At 47.1% G+C, this 24,781-nt stretch overlaps 1 protein-coding gene across 1 annotated transcript in view; it reads left to right on the forward strand.

Annotated features, from left to right (window-relative positions):
• Positions 1 to 24,781, forward strand: part of MACROH2A2 (macroH2A.2 histone) — a 59,468-nt gene that overhangs the window by 5,846 nt on the left and 28,841 nt on the right. The window contains exon 2 of the mRNA XM_040485256.1: positions 16,398 to 16,628. Within this exon, the coding sequence (XP_040341190.1) occupies positions 16,457 to 16,628 (172 nt within the window). The 5' untranslated portion in view covers positions 16,398 to 16,456. The remainder of the gene's footprint in view (positions 1 to 16,397; positions 16,629 to 24,781) is intronic.

Consider the following 24,781-nt stretch of genomic DNA (forward strand, 5'->3'; position numbering starts at 1 on the left):
CTCCAGGCTCTGAGCTGTCAGCACAGAGCCTGACGCAGGGCTCGAACCCATGAACCTTGAGATCATGACCTGAGCTGAAATCTGACACTCAACTGACTGAGCCACCCAGGCGCTCTGGCAGGTAGTATTTTAAAAAGGTAGGGGCGCCTGGGTGGCTCAGTCGGTTGAGCAGCCGACTTCGGCTCAGGTCATGATCTCGCGGTCCGTGAGTTCAAGCCCCGCGTCGGGCTCTGGGCTGACAGCTCAGAGCCAGGAGCCTGTTTCCGATTCTGTGTCTCCCTCTCTCTGACCCTCCCCCGTTCATGCTCTGTCTCTCTCTGTCTCAAAAATAAATAAACGTTTAAAAAAAAAAAAAAAGGTAGTGAAAACTTCAGGATGGAGGGTTTGTTTTCTCCTGGATGCACACTGGGATATATTTTGGGAATTAAGTTGGAGGGAAAGATAAGTGTTTGAAAGGCTACTTCGTTCCCCACCACCACCAGAAAAATCACAAAAGGCACCCTCTAAATACTTTTGAAACAAATACTTAAGGCTAGTTTCCTTCAAACACTCATTTAAGGTCAAATGTGTACATAACACTATGCAAAGGGTAACAATGTAGGAAAAACAGCCCCAGACCAGGGTTCCAGAAGTGGGGGTTAGGGGGCTGGTCCTCGGTCTGGTTTCACACAGACCATGGGGTCATGGACAAGCTGTTTCATGAGCTCCTCCCATGCCACACCTTTTACGGTGGCTGAAATTAGGACGTGGCCCTAAAAATAGTTGATGGCTCAAGTCCCTTTCAGTCTTAGATCATGATTTTGTGAAATCCTACGATTCTAACCTCATGATGATTGTGAATTCCCCGGCAGATGGGATTTGGGGGGGATACGGGATAAGACTAGGAGGGGCCCCAAAGTGCCCCGCCTTGGGAAAAATAAAAGGTCACTGTCACAAGGTTCTCAGTAGATTAGGTAGCTCTGGGAGCTTCCCCAGAGCTGACATTTCATTACCGCCCCTAAGATCAGTAAGGGAAATAGACGTTGCCGAGTTCAAGCCTCGTGGTAGACACAGAACATCAAACGCTATAATATTGCAATAGTTGCTTTTGAAACAGAGGGGAAGTGCCAGCCTGCATCCCAGGAAAATCGTTCTCCGAAACTGTTGCTTCCATGGAAATAAGTCACAATTGCTAATGTTTATTGAATGCCTTCCTGCCTGCCAGGCACTGTTCCAGACATTTGATGTGCATTAACTCATTTCATTCTTACAACAGCACTTTAGGTAGATACCATTGTTATACCCAAATTACAGAAAAGAAAAGAGAGGTTGAGGACATGCCCACGCCTGGGCGGAGGCAGACTTGGGACCCCAGCCCAGGCAGCCTCGCGCCACAGCCCCACATCCTTACCTCCGTGACGGGAGAGCAAGGGGGTTGCTTCTCACTATGCAGATTCTTACTCTAAAACTTGTTATTTGCATCATTGTGTTACCTGCCTATGTCAGGTGAAAGATAAAGACGATCCGATGGAGCCACATCACCCTATACTTTAAACTGTCTTGTCGCCACGTATTAAATAAGATGAATTTGGTGGTTTCTCTGAAGCCCTTACTGTTCATTTATCCATCTCCCCATCCATCATCCTTGGCCCGATTTATTTGACTGGCGTTGCCAATTTGGACGTGGAATGGAGTAAGTAATTCAAGTCGGAATTCTCGCGCTTTGACAGAAGTGTGTGTGGAAATATGCACCGGACCACCGGCCTCGGTCCGGGCACGTTTACTTCAGCTGATCCCGGGACTCCAGAATTTGCGGCGGCGACCATATTGTTTAACCCTAAATCGCAACACACAATCTGATCAGAGATTTGGGGGTTGTTTCTGGATATAAGAGGCGGTCTTGATGATATAGTTTGGATGCTTAAATATGGGGCGTTTCCATAACGACAGGCCAAAAATATCACAAAGTAAAATCAAACCGATCCTGGAAAACCCGGGCCCTGTGTTTACTAGGCCTGGCACTAATAATGACATATATTATGCCAACTTGTACTCTGTGCTCCCTTCACTGCTCAATAAAGCCGTTAAAATTAAACAGTGGTGGTAGAATATGAAAAAGTAAGTTCCGATAGCTTTTATAATTTACAACATAAACTTTTAGGTCCAATGATAGTTCACCGGGTCCCCCATCAGAGTACTAGATTTGCAAATTGACGGATCTTCGTGAATTTCAGCACAGCGCTGTCCAACACTGGAGTCGCGCTTCAGGAAACTCTATAGGTTATTGCCTCGGAGTGGAGAAGAGGCAGTCTTGGGAAAAAAACAAGGTAGAATTTTCAGGCCCTGTTGTTCTATTCTGTGGTTATCGTGGGTGATGAAATAGTCACTTCAAAGGAAAGATCACCTGGATGTGACTTAATTCTGCCGGGTTTTTCCAGGTCTGTAGATTTCATAGAGGGGGGTCAGACAGAGTGACATTTTGAGCATCTTCGTAGAACAGAAGCCTCTTTCAGGTTGGAAGGGAACTCACAAGTTAGCAGGTGTAATGGCTGTCGTTTGTCAGAGCCCCAAACCAGAAAATGTGGGGACCCAGCCATGAAGGTTCTCAGGCACCTCCCCACTCCAGCCAGGACAGATGCCCTTCTCTCCATCTGCTCTAAATATTGGATCTCCTGAAAGGTTGTTCTTTTTTGTTTGTTTCGAGCAAAGTTGGCGGAGCTGGGGGTGGGAGGTTGTTAAAAAATCAGCGGGTTTGGCTAAGGGCCACAGGTGGTGAGTCCAACACTGGAACCCCTGCCCCCCGACACACACACCTGCTGGGGTCCGCCATACCTTCTGTCTGGGGACGACACCGCACTACACCTGGAGCCCCCGACCCCTGCCACTTGTGGCCACATTGCAGCCACCACCTTAGGACGGACAGTGAGGAAAACAGAGGAGGGAGGAACGGGCAGGGGAGGGATGGAGGAAGAGGGGTTCCGGGGCAGCTACCTCTGCCCCAAGAGCCCACAACCGGCCCCACCTATGTGCCCAGCGGTGGGTGTCTCCGGAAGCCTCTGGCAGATGAGGCGGCACCAGGGGCCACAGCCTACCTGCTGTCTGTACTGGTTTGCTCACTCCCAGTCCCTGAGGGAACTCCCTCGTCCCCTCACCCCTCACCTGAGAAGCTCTTGGCTTAGACAAAGTCAGTTCCCTGCTCAGGGGACTACTGTCTCTAACAGTCACCCTCACGACTAATTTGAAACTATGGGATTTTATGGAGACACGATAGCTTGCCCCCTGGTCCTGTTTGTCAGCGGTCAAGAGCAAAAGAGACCCAGCTGGACGCAGCGAAGGGTTTTGGTTTTTATTTTGTTCTCCATGACTGAATAGATTCAGGAAGACGTTTTCTTCTGGGGTGCATTACTAAGATCCAACAAGAACAAAACTGATTTTTATCCATTTGCTTATATTCATTTCTCATCCGACTAGTACCATAAGTGGCCAAATATATTTATATTATATTAGAGAATAGCAGAAGGCCAATAATGAAGAAACCAAATATATATCAACAACTTGGTCCCTTTGTCTTTAAAAAACAAAAACAAAAACTTGAGCTCACGTTCAACAAAGGCAGCAAAACCTGTTAAAAGTCACCAAGTACTGGGGCACCTGGGTGGCTCAGTCGGTTAAGTGACAGACTTTGGCTCAGGTCTTGATCTCATGGTCCGTGAGTTCGAGGGATCTCATGGTCCCACATCCAAGAATCTGGAGCCTGCTTCAGATTCTCTCTCTCTCTCTCTCTCTCTCTCTCTCTCTGCCCCTTCCTGGCTTGTGCTCTGTCCCTCTCTCTCTCTCTCTCTGTCAAAAATAAATTAAAAAAATTTTTAATTAAAAAAAAAGTCACCGAGTACTGCAGTAACAGCTTATACAGTAAATCCATGCCATATCTATCCCCCCCCATCCCCAGCCCTTACTCTGCCCTCCTCTCCCCATCCCTTCTAGAAGGATGTGGGCACACCCACTCCGACTGTGGCTTATAAAGAACACACGGGTGGTTGAGCTTCCCCCTAGATTATTCCAGGACATGGCCTGAAAGACTTTTTTAAAAAAAGGAATGATTTGTAACCCAATAGTATAATTTAAATAAATTGGGCTAATGCTTGGTTCTAACGTTCATGGTTGGTTAATTTAGTTAATTTGATCCGTGTGTCATTTTGATGAAATTGCATTTGCTATAGCTCTTTACATTATAAATTGTTAATGTGCTTTAACATATATGACGATAAAATTATTGACTATGCTCATTCACTTAAAGGTGGCCTTGGAAGAAAACGGTTTGGAAAGTATTAACTTGTGCAATAATATATTTGCCCTTGGACTTCATAAATGCAAGTGTAATAGAGCAAGTGATTTAGCTGGGATTACCGAAAATGGTTTTCACAGCCACAAAATAATACTAACAAACTATTATTATTTTAATACAGTCCTTAGGGTAACACACCAAAATATATTAGAATTCTATTAGGTGGGAGGCTAAGAGGTTTTTTTAACGCCCTTTAAAAATATATTTCTACATATAATTAATACATTGGTATTGAATTCCCTTATGTCCTGCCCAGTTTTATTCCATCTCATTTCATTCTCCCAAAGGATGGTTTGGAACTGACAGAGTGAAGATGCTTCATTGTGGTGTCTACTTTATTTTTCATAATTATTTACAATATGAAATATTCTGACACACGATACTACAGATTAGAGAAATGTCATGGGGCCTAAAAAAGAATACATTTCAGCAATTTTAAAACCGTATTTGAAGTTAAAAAAAATTCATTTCCATCACTGAAAAGCTACAAGACCTCTTATTTCCAGTTTTCAAGTAACGTATATATGAAAGCCTTTTGATTTGTATACTTTTTCACAGGAATTCGCTCTTTCGTTCATGTATTCTGCAGAAACTTACGGAGAATCTTCTAGGAGCCAAGGCTTGTGCTAGTGCAGGGATAGAGTCATAAACAAAAAGAGCGAGACCCCAAGTCTTGTTGATTTCCGGGGCTCGGGCTCCCCTCTCCCCTGCCACCGGCCCCTGGGGGTCCCTCCTCACTAAAGAAGAGGCAGCTGGCGCCCGGATCTGCCTCTGATTTCGCCACCCACCAGGAGCACGCAGGCAGGCGTGAGACCCAAGCCCACCCTGTGAGCATTTGCAGAAGCTGGATGGCAGGAAAATGGTCACTTAAATCAAGACTGCTGGCGGCTTCCAGTGGACCTTCTTGCTGATTGGCTAGGGTTTGTCATAGTCCCCATCAGTTGACATATAATAAAAATTTCCAGAAGTTGCTTGAGGCATAAAAAAAAAAAAAAAAATGTTCGGGGCACCTGGGTGGCGCAGTCAGTTAAGCGTCCGACTTCGGCCAGGTCACGATCTCGCGGTCCGGGAGTTCGAGCCCCGCGTCAGGCTCTGGGCTGATGGCTCAGAGCCTGGAGCCTGTTTCCGATTCTGTGTCTCCCTCTCTCTCTGCTCCTCCCCCGTTCATGCTCTGTCTCTCTCTGTCCCAAAAATAAATAAACGTTGAAAAAAAAAATTAAAAAAAAAATGTTCTTTATCAGCTCTGTATGCTTAAGAAAGGACTTATTTAAATTAAAAGAAAACAGTGGTCTGAAGAAAGCAGACCATTTTGTCCTTTACAGAGGCAGTCAGTGTGTTGAGTACAGTTTGCTGTTTCCCACCAAAAGCAATTCATTCAATAAGGACAGATGCTTGGGATTTTTCTTTTCTTTCCTCTCCTCTCTTCTGGGATTACAGTATAATTATAAATATTATTTATAGGAATCCCATATGCTACAATCGGGCAAATACAGACTCACTGAATTTGATCCTGTTATATTAATGGGTCTTATATAATCTCTTGGTATGAAATTTTATATTCTTCAATTATCTCAAGACCAATGACTCACCTGGTGGTGAAAGTGATCTAAATTTTTCAATACGACATTATTACTCAATTATAACACAGTTGAACTTTTTCTCCTTACCAGAATACTCATTTCGAGGCTAATTCCCAAATGATGTTTGTGAAGATGTTAAATTAAAATGACACTTTCCGTTTCCAGTTCCACATGATGGACGGAGTATATGGGCTTCCTTCTCTTGGAGCCCACAGAAATACTGGTAAAGAATTGCAAAGAAAATAAACACTTAACAACAAAAGGGCAAGGGGGTGGCGTTGCTCATTAGCAAGTGGGAGATTTCAACAGATTTCTGGAAGACTGGAAGTACCTGGGACTATGCAGACAATGTCACAGGGGAAGCCACAAGTAAGAAGAGTAAAATGCAAGGGGCACCTGGGTGGCTCAGACAATTGAGGGTCCGACTCTTGATTTCAACTCAGGTCATGATCTCAGAGTTGTGGGATTGCACCCCACACCACGCTGAGCATGGAGTCTGCTTGAGATTCTCTCTCTCCCTCTGCCCCTCCTCCCCCACTTGCTCTCTCTCTCTCAAATAAAAAATAATATAAGGGTAAATGCAAGAGGGAGCTCCACTGAAGGTGGGCAGGGTGAGAAGTGAGGAGTCGTTGTGGGTCTGTTTCTGGAAAAGCCAAGTGGATTGGCCTCTCTCCCTCCCCTTCTCCCAGTTGAGCTTCCGGTGATCTTCCATTTCTCCCCCAGCTAACAGTCTGAGGCTTCCCCTCTGAAGAAATTGAACAACTCGGGGCTGGTCTAGAATTTCTAGGATTCCTAGGATTCCTAGAATGTCTGGTTCTGGCCTTCGGGGGCTCTCAGTCCCTGACTGGACACGCTCAGGTGAGGTGTTGACTGACATGTGCTATGCACACACCCAGAGGTCCCAAGCAGGAACCATGCCTACCAAAGGAGAGCTGAGGAAAGCTTTTCCATCTGTCTATCATTCTTAAGTATCAAGGCCTGACCAAAGGTCAGCAGACATTTAAGAAAAGCCGTCATGAAAGAGAAAGATGATAATGAACACATAGGATGATGAGCTGGGTGAGATAGTCGAAAGAACAGATGATAACATAAACACACCCCAAGTAATTTCAGAGAAACTCGAAGACATGGTGCCTTCATACAGGAACAGGATGATATGAAAAAGGAATAATCAGAGACAAGAAAGAGCTGCTGGACATTAATAATATGATTGCCAACATTAGATGTTAAGAGGACGGGGGGAGAAAATGGAAGGGAAGGGGTAAGAGAGTTAGAGGAGCAACCCAGGAGACCCAACCCCTGGTTCACAAGCATCCTTGTAAGAGAAGGGGCACGTGGGAGAAATAAAGAGATGGGGGGGAAATAATCAAATCCGTAATAGAAAATTTCTGAAGTTATTAAAGAGATGAGTCTTCTGATTGAGTGAACAGGCTTATTGCCAAATGCGGAGCAGGGTGAATGGGGTCGGGGGGAACTCACACCTAGACACATCTTTGTGGGGTATTAGAACATAAAGAGAAAATCTAAAGTCTTGGGAGTTGGGGGGCACCAAACTTCCCTGTAACACTGGATGAAAACACCAGTGGATCAATGGCTTCAAAATATTGAAGCAAAATGATGTGGATGCTAAAAACTATACCCTACCCAAGGATAATCCAGAGATCATTCAGTAAAGACAGTTTCATTTATGTGAGAAAACAGAGTTTACTTCTCTGTACTGTCCCTGAAGAGTTACAGGAGGCTGACACCAAGAATATAAGGGAGAAAGTCGAGAAAGAGGAGGTCATTGGATGAGGGATGATTGGATCATGGATGAGGCATGAGGGAAGACATTCCCAGGATGACCTCTGGGTAAAAGAACCATTCCAAACTGGAGCATGAGGTCAAAGGGCTTCAGGATAAAAGTCTCTGGGAAGAAAGTGGCCCCTGCGAAGACCAATGACCAAGAAGCTCGGTGATTTTTAGGCTGTGGCAAAGCCACACTTCCCTTTTGTCAACAAGAACGAAGGAAAGTACGACTGACTGATTGATCATCGTTATTCACGGGTTCCATATCAGCGAATTTGCCTGCCTGCTAAAATTTATTTGGAACCCCCAAATCAATGCATTTCAGTCTCTCAAGGACATGCACAGGGCGGCAAAACATTTGAGCCACCCATCCATCGGTCACTTTCCCTGCCGAGTTCTAACAAGGCCTGGTTTCCTCTTTCATCTGTCACGCTGGAAATTAGTGCCCTTCCCATGGTCTATCTAGTGCCATGTTTTCACATTTTTGTGCTTCCCATTGGCGATTCCACTGTTTCAAATGGCCCCCAAGCATCGTCCTGAAGCGCTGTCTAGTGTCCCTGAGCACAAGAAGGCTGTGAAGGAATGTGCCTTCTGGAGAAAACATATGTGTCCGATGAGGTTCGCTCAGGCTTAAGTCACGGCGCCATTTCCCGTGAGCGCGGTGTTGGTGAATCAACAATACATATGCTGTAAGGTGTCTTTAAACGGAAACGCACATAAAACGAGGTGATGTGTTGACTCGTTGATGAAAAAGTTGTGACCGGAGGCTCGCGGCCACCTAACCCCGTTTCCCCTAGGATCAGTGCTCCACTATTCACTAATCCAGAGTTCCCGGCTGCTTTGTAGAACCCAGCGACTGCACTTAAGGAGAGTCGACAGTGATTGGGAACTTGGGGGTGGGAGGAAGCTGCAAAAGAAAGACGTGCTCTAAATGTGAAGCCAAGTGAAATGTTGGAGTGATTTTGAACAACCCATTTTCGGAACAAAGAGAATCCACTTGTCGAGGTAGGTGCTGGACCCCAGGAAAGGAAGCGCGAGGCTCTAGCACGCATGCGATTCTGAAGGGAACAGTATTCACAAAGTCGCGATCATAGAAATGCTGCTTAAGAGCATTTCGTTTTCGAAACCGGCCCGGAGACAGAAGGAAGACTTCACTGTGATTACAGGACCAAACAGAAAGGTGACGAGTGGAGGCAGCGGCAGCGTGGAGGACAGAGGTAGAAATGGGGACGTGAGGTAGGGAGCAGAGGGGCCAGGGAAAGGTCAGGGCGCACATCCTCGTCCAACATAACCGTGACTCAAGAGGGAACACCTGGGGTTGGGGGAGTCAGAGACTGCAGTGTGTTCTTTAAAGTTCCCAAGGTCATCAGCAGAGGAAATAAAAACGGAAGTATGCTGTCAATGGCTGGAAAAGAGAAGAGAATGGGGACTCAAGTGCTCATCCTTCTGAGGCATTGACAGAGACTGTCTAAAAGTGGAAGTAGGGGCGCCTGGGTGGCGCAGTCGGTTAAGCGTCCGACTTCAGCCAGGTCACGATCTCGCGGTCCGTGAGTTCGAGCCCCGCGTCAGGCTCTGGGCTGATGGCTCAGAGCCTGGAGCCTGTTTCCGATTCTGTGTCTCCCTCTCTCTCTGCCCCTCCCCCGTTCATGCTCTGTCTCTCTCTGTCCCAAAAATAAATAAACGTTGAAAAAAAAATTTAAAAAAAATAAAATAAAAGTGGAAGTAAATTGTGACGTAGAACTATAAACACTTGAGCTTTGGAGGTGACCACCAGAAGTGAAATTAAAACCTGTTGCATGATGGGGCGCCCGGGTGGCTCCGTCGGTTAAGAGTCCGACTACGCTTCAGGTCACAGTCTCAAGGTTCGGAAGTTCGAGCCCCACGTCGGGCTCTGTGCTGACAGCTCAGATCCTGGAGCCTGCTTTCTGTGTCTCCCTCTCTCTCTGTCCCTCCCCCGCTCACACTGTCTCTCTCTCTCTCTCTCTCTCTCTCTCTCTCAAAAATAAATAAAGTTAAAAAATTGTTTTAAACTGTTACATGGAATGGCCTCTGGAAGCGAGATTGGGGGTAGAGTTGGGGAGAGACTGTTGCTCTCCATTTTATGCATTTCTTTACGTCTTGCTTTATAATGCTATGTGCAAGCATTACTTAGATTTAAAGGCCAAATAAACTCAACTTTTTATTTTAGATTTCTTTTTTTTTTTTAGATTTATTTATTTTGAGAGAGAGACAGAGAGCACGAGCCGGGGGGAGACAGAGAGAGACACCGAATCCAAAGCAGGCTCCAGGCTCTGAGCTGTCAGCACAGAGACCAACTCCAGCCTTGAACCCATGAACCACGAGATCACGAGTTGAGCCGAAGTTGGCTGTTTAACCGACTTCGGAGCCACCCAGGTGCCCCAAGATTTTAATGTTTATTTATTTTTGAGACAGAGAGACAGCAAGCGGCGAAGGGGCAAAGAGAAAGAGGGAGAGAGATCCCAAGCAGGCTCCATACTGCGCTGTCAGCGTGGGGCCCAACGTGGGGCTCAAACCCACAAAATGTGAGATCGTGGCCTGAACAGAAATCAAGAGTTGGACACTTAACCGACTGAGCCACCCAGGTGCTCCTAGATTTTATTCTTAAGTAATCTCCACACCCAGTGTGGAGCTCAAACTTAGAACCCCCAGATCAAGAGTCACATGCTCTACCGACTGAGCCAGCCAGGCCCCCCCGCCAAACTCAAAATTTTAAATAACTTCTTTAACTTTTTTTGTTTTCCTTGCTTCAGGGTGACCTTACGCAAGTCATAATCGTGTTTCAGCTTGTTGGTGATAGGCCCTAACAGAGAAGTTCCCAAACTTTCTCAGTTCACAGAGAATTTAATGTCTCAGACATTTTTTTCTCAGGGCGCCTAGGCCAGAAGGAATACCCATCAGTTCCATTTATTACCTGGTTAGGTCCAAACAATAAGTATTTATGTCCTAACAGCTAGGAGCTATTTGAAAAACTATTGACAATGAATAAGAAGAAAAAAGGATATTTGTATCCCATTCTTAAATAGCCACAATGAATTACAAATAGGACGTGTGCACCTGTTGGGCACTGCACAACTTCTCAAACCTTAGAATCAGGTCAGACACTGCCACTCTCATTTTCTGTTCCACATCGATTTTTCCCTGGCACTTGCTTTAATCACAGCAGCCACCAAAAACTCAGCTTTGTAAGATATGGCATCATAAAAAAGAAGAAGAAGAAGAAGATAGTACAATCTACTGCGAACCACTGGTAGGAACACTTTGAGCTGGTAGTTGTAAGGTCCAACAGAGGTTGAGTATCACTTTATTCCCCTCGGAAGCTTAAACATTTGCTGGCTTGTCCCAGGTACCTTGGTGCACTCTGGGAACCATGTCTCTGGCATCTATTTGAAATTTTATCATGATCTGTCTTGCAACTTCATCGGAAACTATTTGAGGACAAGGGTCATGTATATTCCATATCTAATGTAGTTTCTTATTCAGTAATAAATGCTTCATAAATACTGTCTTTCATCGAATCGATGATATCGTAGGTTGGAAGATGCATACTGATTTCCAGAGGTAGTAAAATGTCCACAAAAAAAAAAAAAGATCATAAAATCACTGATATACAGTAGTTATTTGAATAGCCTGGCATGAGTTTATTGTCCGTGTCTGAGTCAGTGCTGCAATTAAATGTTTACCCTGTGATATCTGTAAAATGTAGCTCATCGGTGTCCTTATGGGCTTAAAACCCCATAACTATAACCCTAACACAAAATAACCCTAACAAAACAGTCCGAACGTGCCCTCTTCCCAGCGTACACAAAACCAGTGTTTGTGGGGGTTTTTAATGTTTATTTATTTATTTTTGAGGGTCGGGGAGGCAGAGAATCTCCAGCAGGCTCCGTACTCAGCTGAGAGCCCAACGTGGAGCTCGAACCCACAAACTGTGACCTGAGCCAATATCGAGAGTTGGACATTTAACCTCCCCAGGCGCCCTACAAAACCAGTTTTGTTCTTCCAACTTCTCTGCTTTTGGAGGGAAAGGACAATGAGCAGGCGCTCCTGTACTCCCCCTCCTCCTTCCCTGAGCCCCTGTTGTTAACGTGCCGAAAACTCTCCCATTTACTTTGCAAATAATTACGAGACTTTATACCTTGGTTATTCTTGGTTTCTCCGATATGAAAAGACAGATATATATTGCAGATCTAGGTTATATCTTGTCTGTTTCCCAATTCCTCTTCATTACTATTATTATTTTTTTACTGTTTATTTATTTTAGAGAGAGAGAGAGAGAGACAGAGCATGAGCAGGAGAGGAGCAGAGAGAGAGGGAGACACAGAATCTGAAACAGGCTCCAGGCTCTGAGCTGTCAGCACAGAGCCCGACACGGGGCTCGAACTCACAAACCGGGAGATCATGACCTGAGCCAAAGCTGGATGCTCAACCGACTGAGCCACCCAGGCACCCCCCCAATTCCTCTTAAGCACCCCCACGATACCCCAGGATTGGCCTGGCGGGTGGGGCCAGCTGAACTTGGCCAGGCACATCCTCCAGGGGCGCCCACACGGTGTCTGTAGCCACTGGAAAAGCTTCATCCAGCCATATTCTGTTCTTCAAGCTTGTAAACAAACATAATGTACTGTAGTCCTTAGCTTTGCCTAATTAGAGAAAACATTGTTTTAGAGCAGAAGGTAAATAAATGTAAACATTTAAGTATTAGTCTGATGGAAACAAATTTCACATTCCAATAGTTCTTTTCTCCTTAGCTGAGTGGCCCTACACAGAGATTGAGAGAGTCGCAGGAGGTGGATAAAAACCCGTTCGAGTTGTTCATTCCTGACTTCCCAAGACTGGATGGAGTCAGGGGAAAGGGTGGCCCGGGAACGAAGGAAGCCGGGGGTTAGACTATCTCACCGCTCTGGGCAGAGTCCAGCACAGGCTGGGGGCAGGGGTGGTCTGCAAAAGCGGGGTCTTCTCTGGAGGGGTCGGAGGGCACCCAAACCCTTCCTTCCACCTGTGGGGCCCCCTAGGCGTGACAAGTCAGCGCCATCAACCTCCTCCCGGAATCTTAAGGGATTCCCGATGTGGTCTGATTCGTACAATGTCCGGGGGCCTCCCAGCGCCGGGAAGCCCAGGAGTTAGACGCCCAGCTGCTTAAGGCCAGCACAGCGTCTGCAAAGACAGGTTCCCCCAGGCACAGAGTTTCTCCACACACACAGTCTCGCGCCGAGACATCAGACGGAGCCACATCCCCAGATCTAAGGCCCTAACCTGGAGGAAAGAGGTCTGGTTACAAAATGTTGAACATAGGGTGATCCTTCCACTTGCCGCTATGCCACTGGCATGCTTCTCCATTTGACCTAGCCCTGGTTTTCCTTCCTTGGCTGTTTTTTCTTCGTGAGTGCCAGGGCCCTGAAGTCACCTGTTGTCCTTGTACTGCTGCTGACGCCCCATTTTTAGGGGAACTTGTGACTCCTCTTGGCTGACATTGGGGGCGTCCCTAAGTGGCTCTTTCCTGCCTACCTAGTCATCCTCTGGCTACTTTTGTTCAAGAAGAGTAGGGTGGCGGTGAGGGATGAGCGGGTCCTGCCCTCGTGGTGTCTGGGCTCTATGCGTCCCTCTCTCTGCTGCTCTGAGAGATGATGACCGTGTACCACGCACGGTATCCACAGGGCAAGTCCATCCCGTGATGGACTTTTCAGGTGGTTTCCTTGGCAACCGGTCCTCCTGATCCTCCCTCTCCCCCAACTTACCAGCAACGGCAAAAAAGCACATAATTGGCTTAGTGGACCCACCGATACTAATGCATCTTTATGAACCTGTACAGGCTCTCGACTCTTCAGAATTCATTTCCTAAAGGCACTAAAGCTTCTTTTCCAGAACTGTTTGAAAGTGCATTTCTCGAACGTCGGAATGACCTTCAGGATCAATGAGTCACCTCCGTGTTTTACAGATAGGCCCACACCTATCGCATAGCCAGTTATGTGACACACAGCTTGCATAGCCAGTTATGTAGACGTGGGACCTCACCGGGGGGGGGGGGTCTTGCACCCAATCCTGGAAGGTTTCCACCCTACCAGGAGTCACCTCCGTTTTGAACACCACCACCAGCAGCTGGCAGACCTGCCGTGGCCCTCTCTCTGAGGACAGGACGGGTTCACATTGCCTTATGAGTCCCCTGAGTCCTGGAACAGGGATAACCGACAGCAGCTACTCCAGACTTTTATGGATGCCTGACCTCAGTTTCCTTAACATAAATTGATGGCTGTGACCCTAGGATTGCAGTCGCTTGCTTCCCCCAAGAGAGGACATCTGAGTGGATTCGTGACCGTTAGCAACCTAGGACAGCAGAAGTACAGACAATGTGGAAGTTCTAGAAACAGCGATACTGTCTGATCCCTGTGCCTTACTAGGAAAGAGATAATATGCTAAGGCTATTTGCTCCTCTTTGCTTGTGCTTAACTTTGATGAATACCGACATCTCTTGGTGGCAAAACGACTCATAAAATAGGAATATAGTGAGTACGTATGAGCATGTAAAAAACAATCTATGTGAAGTATGTAATAAAATGCCTCAAGTTCACATCATTCACCTCGAGGAGAGGAGGATGTCGCGAACAGGGTTGGTTGCCAGTTCTGTAGTGTTTACATAAAACTCCGCAGTCGTAACAGAGTAATCAGCTACTTTAGAAAACTGAACGCTGTTCCGTTCATTCTTCCATCCGGAGTAAATAAACCCCAGCTTTGTATCTTTCATGCATCCACATGCTTCCTTCCGTTATGGTTTTACCCACTTTCTTAGGCCTTGTCATTGTCACCTTGGCTGTTGGCAAACAAATCTAGCCAGCATTCGAGACAACTGTCTCAACAGGTAGATCTAATCCCAATTTATTTTTGACACTCTTCTTTCCATTCCCAAACAAAACAGCCACCGAGAATGATACTTTCCTTGGAGCAGGGAGCTTTGATTCATTAATACATTTCCTAGAGATTTCTGTTTTTGTCTTTTTTCTTTTGGTTGTGCTTGTTTGTCCTTGGTAATTTGCTTTTACTTTATCCTGGATTATATTCCATTTTTTGGTCACAGTACTCCCTGAACCAACAGGTTGAGCTCTATTATAATTCTCTGAATTAGCTTTTCGGAAGTATGCAATTATCTTATCTTCACACAAAAGATCGCTTCCTAAAATGACGATGAATTATATACACATCTCTCGGTGCCTTGTACTGAAACCCCCTCTTCTGGCTGATTCCTGGGGTTTCTCCCCCAAATCGGCCTGGACTCCTCATTTCAAGGGGCAGAAGCTTGGGCTGCATTATAGCTTTTAATTTGCTAGGTTTGGTTACTCTGCGTTAGCATATTTGCTAACCTGCATCTTCTGACATACTTCTGTTTTTAAGAATGCTATACTATTGGGGCACCAGGGTGGCTCAGTCAGTTAAGCTTACGACTTCGGCTCGGGTCATGATCTCGCAGTTCATGGGTTCAGGCCCCTCGTCGGACTCTGTGCCGACAGCTCAGAGCCTGGATGGGGCCTGCTTGGGAGTCTACGTCTCCCTCTCTGTCTCTCTCTCTCCCTCCCCCAGCTCACACTCTGTCTCTCTCTCTCTCTCAAAAATAAGTGAACCTTAAAAAAAAAAAAAGAATGCTACGTTATTGGAGAATTTAGAAAAACATTTCCATCTGAGACATGCACATCAGGTCTGAGTGGTGGGTCAAAGCTAACCATCACAGGCATCGCCATATTAGCTAACACTGTGTATTCAAATAGGCAGAAGCAAATCAGAGCGAAGAGGAACCGTATTCATTCTCTTGCAGCTGCTATAACAAATTAGCCCCAGTTTAGGGGTTGAAGCGATGTGGATCGATGCCCTGACAGTTCTGGAGGTCGGAAGGGGAAAATCGGGTTCTCTGAGCTAAAGTGGAGGTGTTGGTAGGGCTGGCTCCTTCTGGAGGCCCCGAGGGGAGAATCCATTTCTTCTCTCGTTGTACCTGTCACTACTCACTGATGTCCTGCCCCCTCTTAAAAGAACCCCGGTGGGGCGCCTGAGGGGCTCGGTCGGTAAAGCGTCCGACTTCGACTCAGGTCATGACCTCACAGTTCCTGAGTTCGAGCCCCGTGTCAGGCTCTGTGATGACAGCTCCGAGCCTGGAGCCCGCTTTGGATTCTGTGTCACCCTCTGTCTGCCCCTCCCCCACATGCATGCTGCCTCTCTCTCTGTCTCAAAAATAAACATTAAAAAAAAAATTAAAAAAAAAAAAAAAAGAACCCTGGTGATTACATCAGACCCACCCAAATACTCCGGGATAATCGCCCCATGTCAGGACCCTCAACTTAATCGTATCTTCAAAGTCTCTTTTGCCATATAAGGTGATATATGCAAGGGTCCTGGGGATGAAGAAGTGGACATCTTTGGGGCCATTGTTCTGCAGACTACAGCACCATGACCCCTCTCTCTAGTGAGTTTCTTTGGCCTCTCCTGTTAAGATTGGGCTGGCTTGACGCGTGGGGAGGTGTTTGGGGAGGGGCTGCCGATGCCTTGCGAAGTCCCCCTGCCCATCTCGTGGCCTGAAGCGGCAGCCAGGTCTCAGCCACCTCCCCAGGGCTACTTGATGTGTCACACGGTGCCCTAGTGTCACATCACTGTCCCCAAGGTGTTTGCTGACCATCCTTTCTCACCCTGCCTTCTTTCCTTTTCAGCATCGTGGTAGTGCCGGAAGAACACCGTGTCAGCAAGCTGAGAGGGAAACTGAGGCAAGATGTCGGGCCGGAGCGGGAAGAAGAAAATGTCCAAGCTGTCCCGTTCAGCCAGGGCCGGTGTCATCTTCCCCGTGGGGAGGCTGATGCGTTACCTGAAGAAAGGGACGTTCAAGTACCGGATCAGCGTGGGGGCTCCTGTCTACATGGCGGCCGTCATCGAGTACCTGGCAGGTAATGTGAACACGCGGGACAGGTCACCCACTCCCGGATCCCCACCCTCCCCTCTGTCCCTGCCACCCAGGGACAAAGAGGACGGCTTCCCTCCTGTGGCTGGCTCCAGGGTACTGGGGAGGGGGGGGGGTTGGTAACAGGGTTTCAGCTTGCCTGCTCGGCTCAGATTCGTTTTGCAGGCTTTAGGGGAGGGAAGAGGGCATAATGGCAGATGATCAACATGGAAAGAAGAGAACCCACAATGCAGTGGCTTTTCTAGACCAGCCCCCAAAAATGTGTGTCTTGCTTTAGGCAAACCGAGGAGATAAAAATCCAGGTTCCCACAGAAGAGAATCTACCGAGAGGATTGGGGGCTGCCGGGGGGCTATTCATTTTGTAACAGGGGGTCTGGTCTTTACTCTGAGGTCCTCACTGAGCGTTGGGTTTCCTGGTATATTGGAACCAGGGCTCAGTGTCCATGAATAGTGTTGGCCCAGCATCAGAACCATCTCCAGTTGGTTCCATGAAGCCCATCATGTCCCAGTTGTGCCCTCTTCTGTATACAATGGGTACATGAGGAATAGTTGCCCATGTTGGTTGTTAACATTATGTTTTTTTATTACAGAACGAGATTTTTGCTGTGGGTGGTCTTTATCTATTTGAATAGCTTTCTGTTTAGCTTTCTTCTTGTTGTTCTCTTCTGTCAGAGTAAAACAGCCACCATACTTCAAAATTTCCAGGATGCTTTTAAAATATATATAAATATTGGGGCGCCTGGGTGGCGCAGTCGGTTAAGCGTCCGACTTCAGCCAGGTCACGATCTCGCGGTCCGTGAGTTCGAGCCCCGCGTCAGGCTCTGGGCTGATGGCTCAGAGCCTGGAGCCTGTTTCCGATTCTGTGTCTCCCTCTCTCTCTGCCCCTCCCCCGTTCATGCTCTGTCTCTCTCTGTCCCAAAAATAAATAAACGTTGAAAAAAAATTTTTTTTAAATATATATATAAATATATAAAATATTTTAAAATAAAATATATAAGAATAAAAATATGTATAAGTAAGTGCGAGTAGCTCCTTAAGGGGTCATTTCAGCCACGAGCAACAATGTCTCTGACTTTGCCCGGGGTGCCAGGTTTAAATTTTGGGGAAGCCCCCTATAAAGCAAACCTCCCCAAACTGTCTCTCTGAGAAACCGAGCCGCCTGCGGCCACAGTATGAAAACCCACGGGGGTGTGGCAGGGCTAGACCCAGCTTCTATCCCCAGGTCCCTTTTCCCCCTCCTCCTTCTCCCTCAGGGGCAATGTCTTCCTCCCTCTTAGATGCTCAGTCCTGTTCTGCCCTCTTGGTCCCCCATCCGTCACAATGAAAGGGTCACCTTGGTCAACCAGTGGATACCTTCATCCCTGGGGCTCCTGTCTCTCAGGCAGACCTCAGCATCTTAAGCCTGTTCCTTATCGGGAAATGAAAGGCTTGTCTCTGAGCCAAAAGTTCTTCATGGGCACCTTTTAGGAGGTTAGAGAGAGGGCTGGAGGGCTCTAAAGTTGGTTCAGTCCAGCATGAGAAAGCAGTGTTTTTAAAGTGCCAGCCACTCCCGGGATCTTGTTGACAAGGTCCCACATGGGGCCTGAGACTTGGCCTTTCTTTCTTTCTTTCTTTCTTTCTTTCTTTCTTTCTTTCTTTTTAATGTTTATTTTTGAGAGACAGTGTGAGCAGGGAAGGGGCAGAGAGAGAGAGGGAGACACAGAACAGAATCCAAAGCAGGGTTCAGGCTCTGAGCTGTCAGCACAGAGCCCAGTGTGGGCCCCAAACCCATGAACCGCAAGATCATGACCTGAGCCAAAGTCAGATATTTAAGCGACTGAGCCACCCAGGCGCCCCAAGACTCGACCTTTCTAATGGGCTCCCAGTTGATTCTGATGCTGGTCTTGAGACCACTCAGAGGAGCGATACTGTGGCTAGTCTTGTAGCAGCAGCCTAAAGACTTGGGGAATGCTTTAAAATACAGGATCCTGGCTGCATCCCCCAGCCCCCCACATACACATGGTGTGGTCTGATTCACCGGGTTTGGAATGGGACCCAGGAATCTGATGGAAAAATCTGCTGGCTCAGGGAGGGAGAGGCAAATGAACCTTTAAAACTACCTGTTAGGATGGGGAAAAACTGAGAGCTTTCCCCCTGAGATCAGGAACACGACAGGGATGTCCACTCTCATTGCTGTCGTTTAACATAGTGTCATTTAACATAGTACTGATCAGCAATCAGACAACAAAAAGAAATCAAAGGCATCAAAATTGGCAAAGAAGAAGTCAAACTTTCACTTTCGCAGACAAAATACTCTACATGGAAAACCCGACAGACTCCACCAATAGTCTGCTAGAACTGACACATGAATCAGCATAGTCACAGGATACAAAATCACTGTACAAAAATCAGCCGCATTTTTATACACCAATAAGGAAGCAAAAGAAAGAGAAATAAAGAAACGGATCCCTTTTACAATCACACCAAGAATCATAAAATACCTAGGAATAAACTTAACCAAAGATGTGTAAGATCTGTATGCTGAAAACTATGGAAAGCTTATGGAGGAAATTGAAGAAGGCACAAAGAAATGGAAAAACATTCCATGCTCATGGATTGGAAGAATAAATATTGTCAAAATGTCAATACTACCCAAAGCTATCTACACATTCGATGCAATCCCAATCAAAATTGCACCAGCATTCTTCTCAAAGCTAGAACAAGCAGTCCTAAAATTTGTATGGAACCAAAAAAGACCCCGAATAGACAAAGTAATATTGAAGAAGGAAACCAAAGGTGGAGGCATCACAATCCCAGTCTTTAGCCTCTACTACAAAGCTGCATTCGTCAAGACAGCATGGTACTGGCACAAAAACAGACACATAGACCAATGGAATAGAGTAGAAAACCCAGAATTGGACCCACAAATGTGTGGCCAACTAATCTTTGACAAAGCAGGCAAGAGTATCCAGTGAAAAAAAGACAGTCTCTTTAACAAAGGGTGCTGGGAGAACTGGACAGCAACATGCAGAAGAATGAAATTAGACCACTTCCTACACCATTCACAAAAATAAACTCAAAATGGGTGAAAGACCTGAACGTGAGACAGGAAACCATCAAAATCCTAGAGGAGAAAGCAGGAAAAAAATCTCTCTGATCTCAGCCGAAACAATTTCTTACTCGACGCATCTCCAAAGGCAAGGGAATTAAAAGCAAAAATGAACTATTGGGACCTCATGAAGATCAAAAGCTTCTGCACTGCCAAGGAAACAATCAAAACTAAAAGGCAACCAACAGAATGGGAAAAGATATTTGCAAATGACATATCGGACAAAGGGCTAGTATCCAAAATCTATAAACAGCTCACCAAACTCCACACCCGAAAAACAAACAATCCAGTGAAGAAATGGGCAGAAGACATGAATAGACACTTCTCCAAAGAAGACATCCGGATGGCCAACAGGCACATGAAAAGATGCTCAATGTCGCTCCTCATCAGGGAAATACAAATCAAAACCACACTCAGATATCACCTCACGCCAGTCAGAGTGGCTAAAATGAACAAATCAGGAAACTATAGATCCTGGAGAGGATGTGGAGAAACGAGAATCTTCCTGCACTGTTGGTGGGAATGCAAACGGGTGCAGCCGCTCTGGAAAACAGTGTGGAGGTTCTTCAAAAAATTAAAAATAGATCTACCCTATGACCCAGCAATAGCACTGCTAGGAATTTACCCAAGGGATACAGGAGTGCTGATGCATGGGGGCACTTGTACCCCAATGTTCATAGCAGCACTTTCAACAATAGCCAAACTATGGAAAGAGCCTAAATGTCCATCAACTGACGAATGGATAAAGAAGATGTGGTTTATATATACAATGGAATACTACTTGGCAATGAGAAAGAATGAAATCTGGCCATTTGCAGCAATGTGGATGGAACTGGAGGGAATTATGCTGAGTGAAATAAGTCAGTTAGAGGACAGATGTCATATGTTTTCACTCATATATGGATCTTGAGAAACCTAACAGAAGACCATGGGAGAAGGGAAAGGGAAAAAAATAGTTACAAAGAGGGAGGGAGGCAAACCATAAGAGACACTTAAATACACAGAACAAACTGGAGGTTGATGGGGGCTGGGGGAGAGGGGAGAGTGGGTGATGGGCACTGAGGAGGGCCCCTGTTGGGATGAGCACTGGGTGTTGTATGGAAACGAATTTGACAATAAATTGTATTAAATGAATAAATAAATATAAGTATAAAACAATAAAAAAATTAAAAACTCCATCAGAGGGGGAAAAAACATTAAAAAAATAAAAATAAAACTACCTGTTAGGTCCGTATCACCCGGTGAGGCTGGAAGGCACTGAGTAACCAGAGATCCCACAGCCTCCGAGAAGGGAGCTGGGGTTCTCTGAGGTCCCTCAACCCTAAGCCACATACTTTCTGCTATACTACATTGCCCCATTGTAATGTTTGTGTAACCAAAGGAAGTACATCCTATGCCTCTACTTGGTGAAGGTCTGAACTTTGTGCATAACAGAGCAAAATGTGGCCCTTTGCATCACGGGCGTCTCTGTTAGTCTTCGGCTCCAATCATATCTTATATTTTCCCATTCATTCGTTTAACAAATATTTATTAAGCGTCTACATGTCAATGTACACAGTAAGTCCTTAGACTATTCCCTGGGGGTAGAACTGGATCACTGATAGGGTTTTTAATTTATCTTGGATTAGAGCCACCAGACCCCAAAGCAATGTATACTAAAGCCTGAACATCACCTTCTGGAATGTGAGCCAAAACATGTTCAGAGATTTGTAGTATCCCCCGAGGTAGAACATCGCCTTATTTCTCAAGTTGATTACTCACAATCCTCCCTTCGCTCGACAAACTTTCATTGAACACTTACCATATGCCAGGTGTTCTCGACGCTGAGGCTGCTATAGCACTGAGACCAAGACAGAATCCAGGAATCCCTGCCCTCGAGCAGGTGCATTCTGGGGAAGAGAAATGGCAAACACATAGAAGTGAAGGGTGTGTGGTTCTCAGATGGTGATAAGTGCTAGGGGACAAATAAAGCCAGGAAAGAGATAGAGTGTTCCAGGAATGGGGAGGTGAGGGGGGTTGTGAATAGTGCTGGTCTGGAGGTCCCACTGAGGGGGAGGCAGGGAGTGGGCACGCGCATGTCTGCGGGCTGGTGCTCCGGGCAGGGGGACGGCAGGAGCAGGGTGTTGGAGGAGCAGCAGTGGGCCAGGGGGTCGGGACCCCGGGAGGGGTTAGACTGTAAGTGAGGCTTGAGAAGTGAGGCTGGTGGGAGCTAAGAGCTTGCAGTGGGAGTTCTGAGGGGTTTTGAGCAGAAGCAGAAGTGATCTGACCTTGGGGGGAGGGGCTGCTAGGGCGGAAGCAGGCAAAGTGCAGAGGAGGTGTAGAGACGTGGTCAGAGTACCCAAAAGCCAACAGGGTTTGCCAGTGGCTTGGACATGAAATAGAAGGGGGTGCATGAAATGACCGGGGCGCCTGGGTGGCTCAGTGGGTTAAGCGTCCGACTCTTGATGTCAGCTCAGGTCATGATCTCACGGTTCATGAGTTCAAGCCCCACATCGGGTTCGTGCTGACAGTCACTTGGGATCCTCTCTCTCCCTCTCTTCCTGCCCCTCCCTCTCTCTTTCTTTCTCAAAAAAATGATAAATTTTTTTTTAAAAAGACGAAGAAGAGAGGATGAGTACCTGGAAGGATGCCATTGCCAATACCACTCCTTCCCCCCGGGGCCAGTCTCAGCACCCAGTGGGGTCCCAGGTCAAGCGGAGGAGGCGATGGGTCCTCTGAAGCCCAGGCCTGTGTTCTCTGTGTCCCTTCCTTCTCTTCCTGTCAGTTTAAATCTGGTGCATCCGTTTACCAGCTCTGTTACCTTGGGCTGATTCCCGAACCTCTCTGAGTTTCCAGTGCTTCCAGAACTAACTCGTTCAACTCCATACATGAGCTAGCCCGTGGATAATGCCTGGTTTATAGGATACACTCAATAAATGGTAATTCTTCTGCTCTCCCATCTGTTAAGAGCTGATGAAATCACTCAGGGCAAAGTATAATGGCTAACTCTGTTAAAGTGTTGTATTTTCGGGCTGTGCTTGCATTTTACTGACACAAGAAGTTTTAAGCCAAAGGAACGAATCACTATTGGTAGAATTGCGGGCCATTGTTGAGAAAGTAAAAAGGCAGTTTTTGTTACTTTGGGGGTGGGAGGTGGACACCAATTGATTTCGCTCAGGAAAAAAAGATTCAAAGCATGAGAGCCTCCTGGCATCCTGGAAATGACCTTCAACTCTCGTGACGCAGATCTTGACTGAGTTTCTTCCTTGGGTCAGGCCTTGAAGATGCAGAGGAGGGCAGACATGCGTGGCCCCCCCTCCGAAGGCTGGGCTTGCATACCAGCAGAGCGGACAAGCATTAAGCACAGCACAGCAAGATGGGCATGCATGTTGGGCAGGAAAGTCACAGGAGCTTGGGGAGGGTCTGTAGGGGTGGGGTGCCGGGGGCTGCCTATTGTAAAGTAAGAGTTGTTAGGACCTAAACCAGGTGTGCAACCTTGGTTTTTCTTAAGTTGATTGATTTAAAATCCTGATGACTGGGCTCACCCCCAGAGATTCTGGGGCTATGTTTGGGACATCAGGAGGGTTTTTTTTGTTTATTTATTTATTTTGAGAGAGAGAAAGAGAGAGTGTGTGTGTGTGTGCGTGTGTGTGTGTGCAGGGGAGGTGCAGAGGGAGAGGGAGAGAGAGAATCCCAAGCAGTCTCCACACTGTCAGCACCGAGTCCGACATAGGGCTCAAACCCACAAACCAGGAGGTCATGACCTGAGCCGAAATCAAGAGTTGGACGCTTACCCGACTGAACCACCCAGGTGCCCCTCCCTCAAATGGTTTTGATGGCAACCAGAGTGGGGAATTAGTAGGAGTTGAGTAGATTCTGATGGGGGTGTTGAGCTAGGGGGAGAGTTTCAGGCGGGGTAGGAACAAGGGTGAAGGCCCACAGCGTGTGTCCCCAACTGGAGCCTGGAGGAAGTTCGTGCCCAGAGCAGAGCTGGGAAAAGGGAAGGGGTGAGAGATGAGATCGCAGTGGGCAGGCAGGTCCTTGAGGGCCATTGATGAAAATGTATACGCTGTGCACACACAGGTACACACACCCGTTAGGGGGAGGCCTAGAAGGGAGGAGGTGGCATTTGGGGGACATCACTTGGGCTTTGGGAAGTGGCAGGAAGCAAGATCAGAGTCCAGGAAACCACCGGGGGCTGTTTTTGTGTCACTTCTGAGAATCGACAGTGGCCAGGACAGGGGTGTCCAGAGGGGGTGATGAGAAGGAATGGACAAATTGGGGAGGTTATCGGCGGAGGGGGGGTAGAGTCAGCTCTACTCAATGATGGATTAGATGGGGAAAGGGGTGTCAAGGAAGGCACAAGTCTTTCAGCCTTGGGCGGCTACTTGCTTTCCAGCCACGCTGCCATGGGTTGAGGAATGGGCATGGGGACTCCACTCCAAGGGGAGAATTGGAGAATTTACATATGGAGCCTGACCAAGAGAAACAGAAGAGGAAAGTAGCTGGCGAACAAGAATGGGGCCCGTAGCTGAAGCAGGCAATAGTGGGGGAGAAACGGGGCGGGGCGAGGGGCTCAGGGGGACCCGTAGGGCTCCGGTCTCTGCAAGGTGTCCTGGAGGACAGATTCTGGCTCTGCCACCTATCAGCTAAGGACTGTGAGTGTGTCGCTTTACCCTCACAGTGTCATGGTGAGAATTACATAAGATAATGCATGAAAGGCACTTAGCTGATAATGCATGAAAGGCACTTAGCACCGCTTGGGACCCATGGTAGCAACCCGCCCATAGGGCTATTGTTGTTATTGAGTGAAGCCTTATAGACATGTCTAGAGCCATCAGGGAGCTGGAAGCTGGAGGTGCAGACACGGGCACTGTGGGGAGACTGCAATAAAGGCCGGGAGAGTGAGTGAGGTCACCCAGAGAAGAGTGTGACGACGACAAGACTGGGGATCCCAGGACCGGCCCTGGCAGCAGGTGCGTGTGCGGGTTTCTGAGCCGAGTAGGGGGAAGGCATGGCGAGGGAGACCGAGGAGGACAGCAGAGAGGAAGGAGGAAAGGCTCACGGGAGAG

Source organism: Herpailurus yagouaroundi, unplaced genomic scaffold (assembly GCF_014898765.1).
Source record: "Herpailurus yagouaroundi ecotype Mexico unplaced genomic scaffold, PumYag 163, whole genome shotgun sequence".
Classification (NCBI taxonomy): domain Eukaryota; kingdom Metazoa; phylum Chordata; class Mammalia; order Carnivora; family Felidae; genus Herpailurus; species Herpailurus yagouaroundi.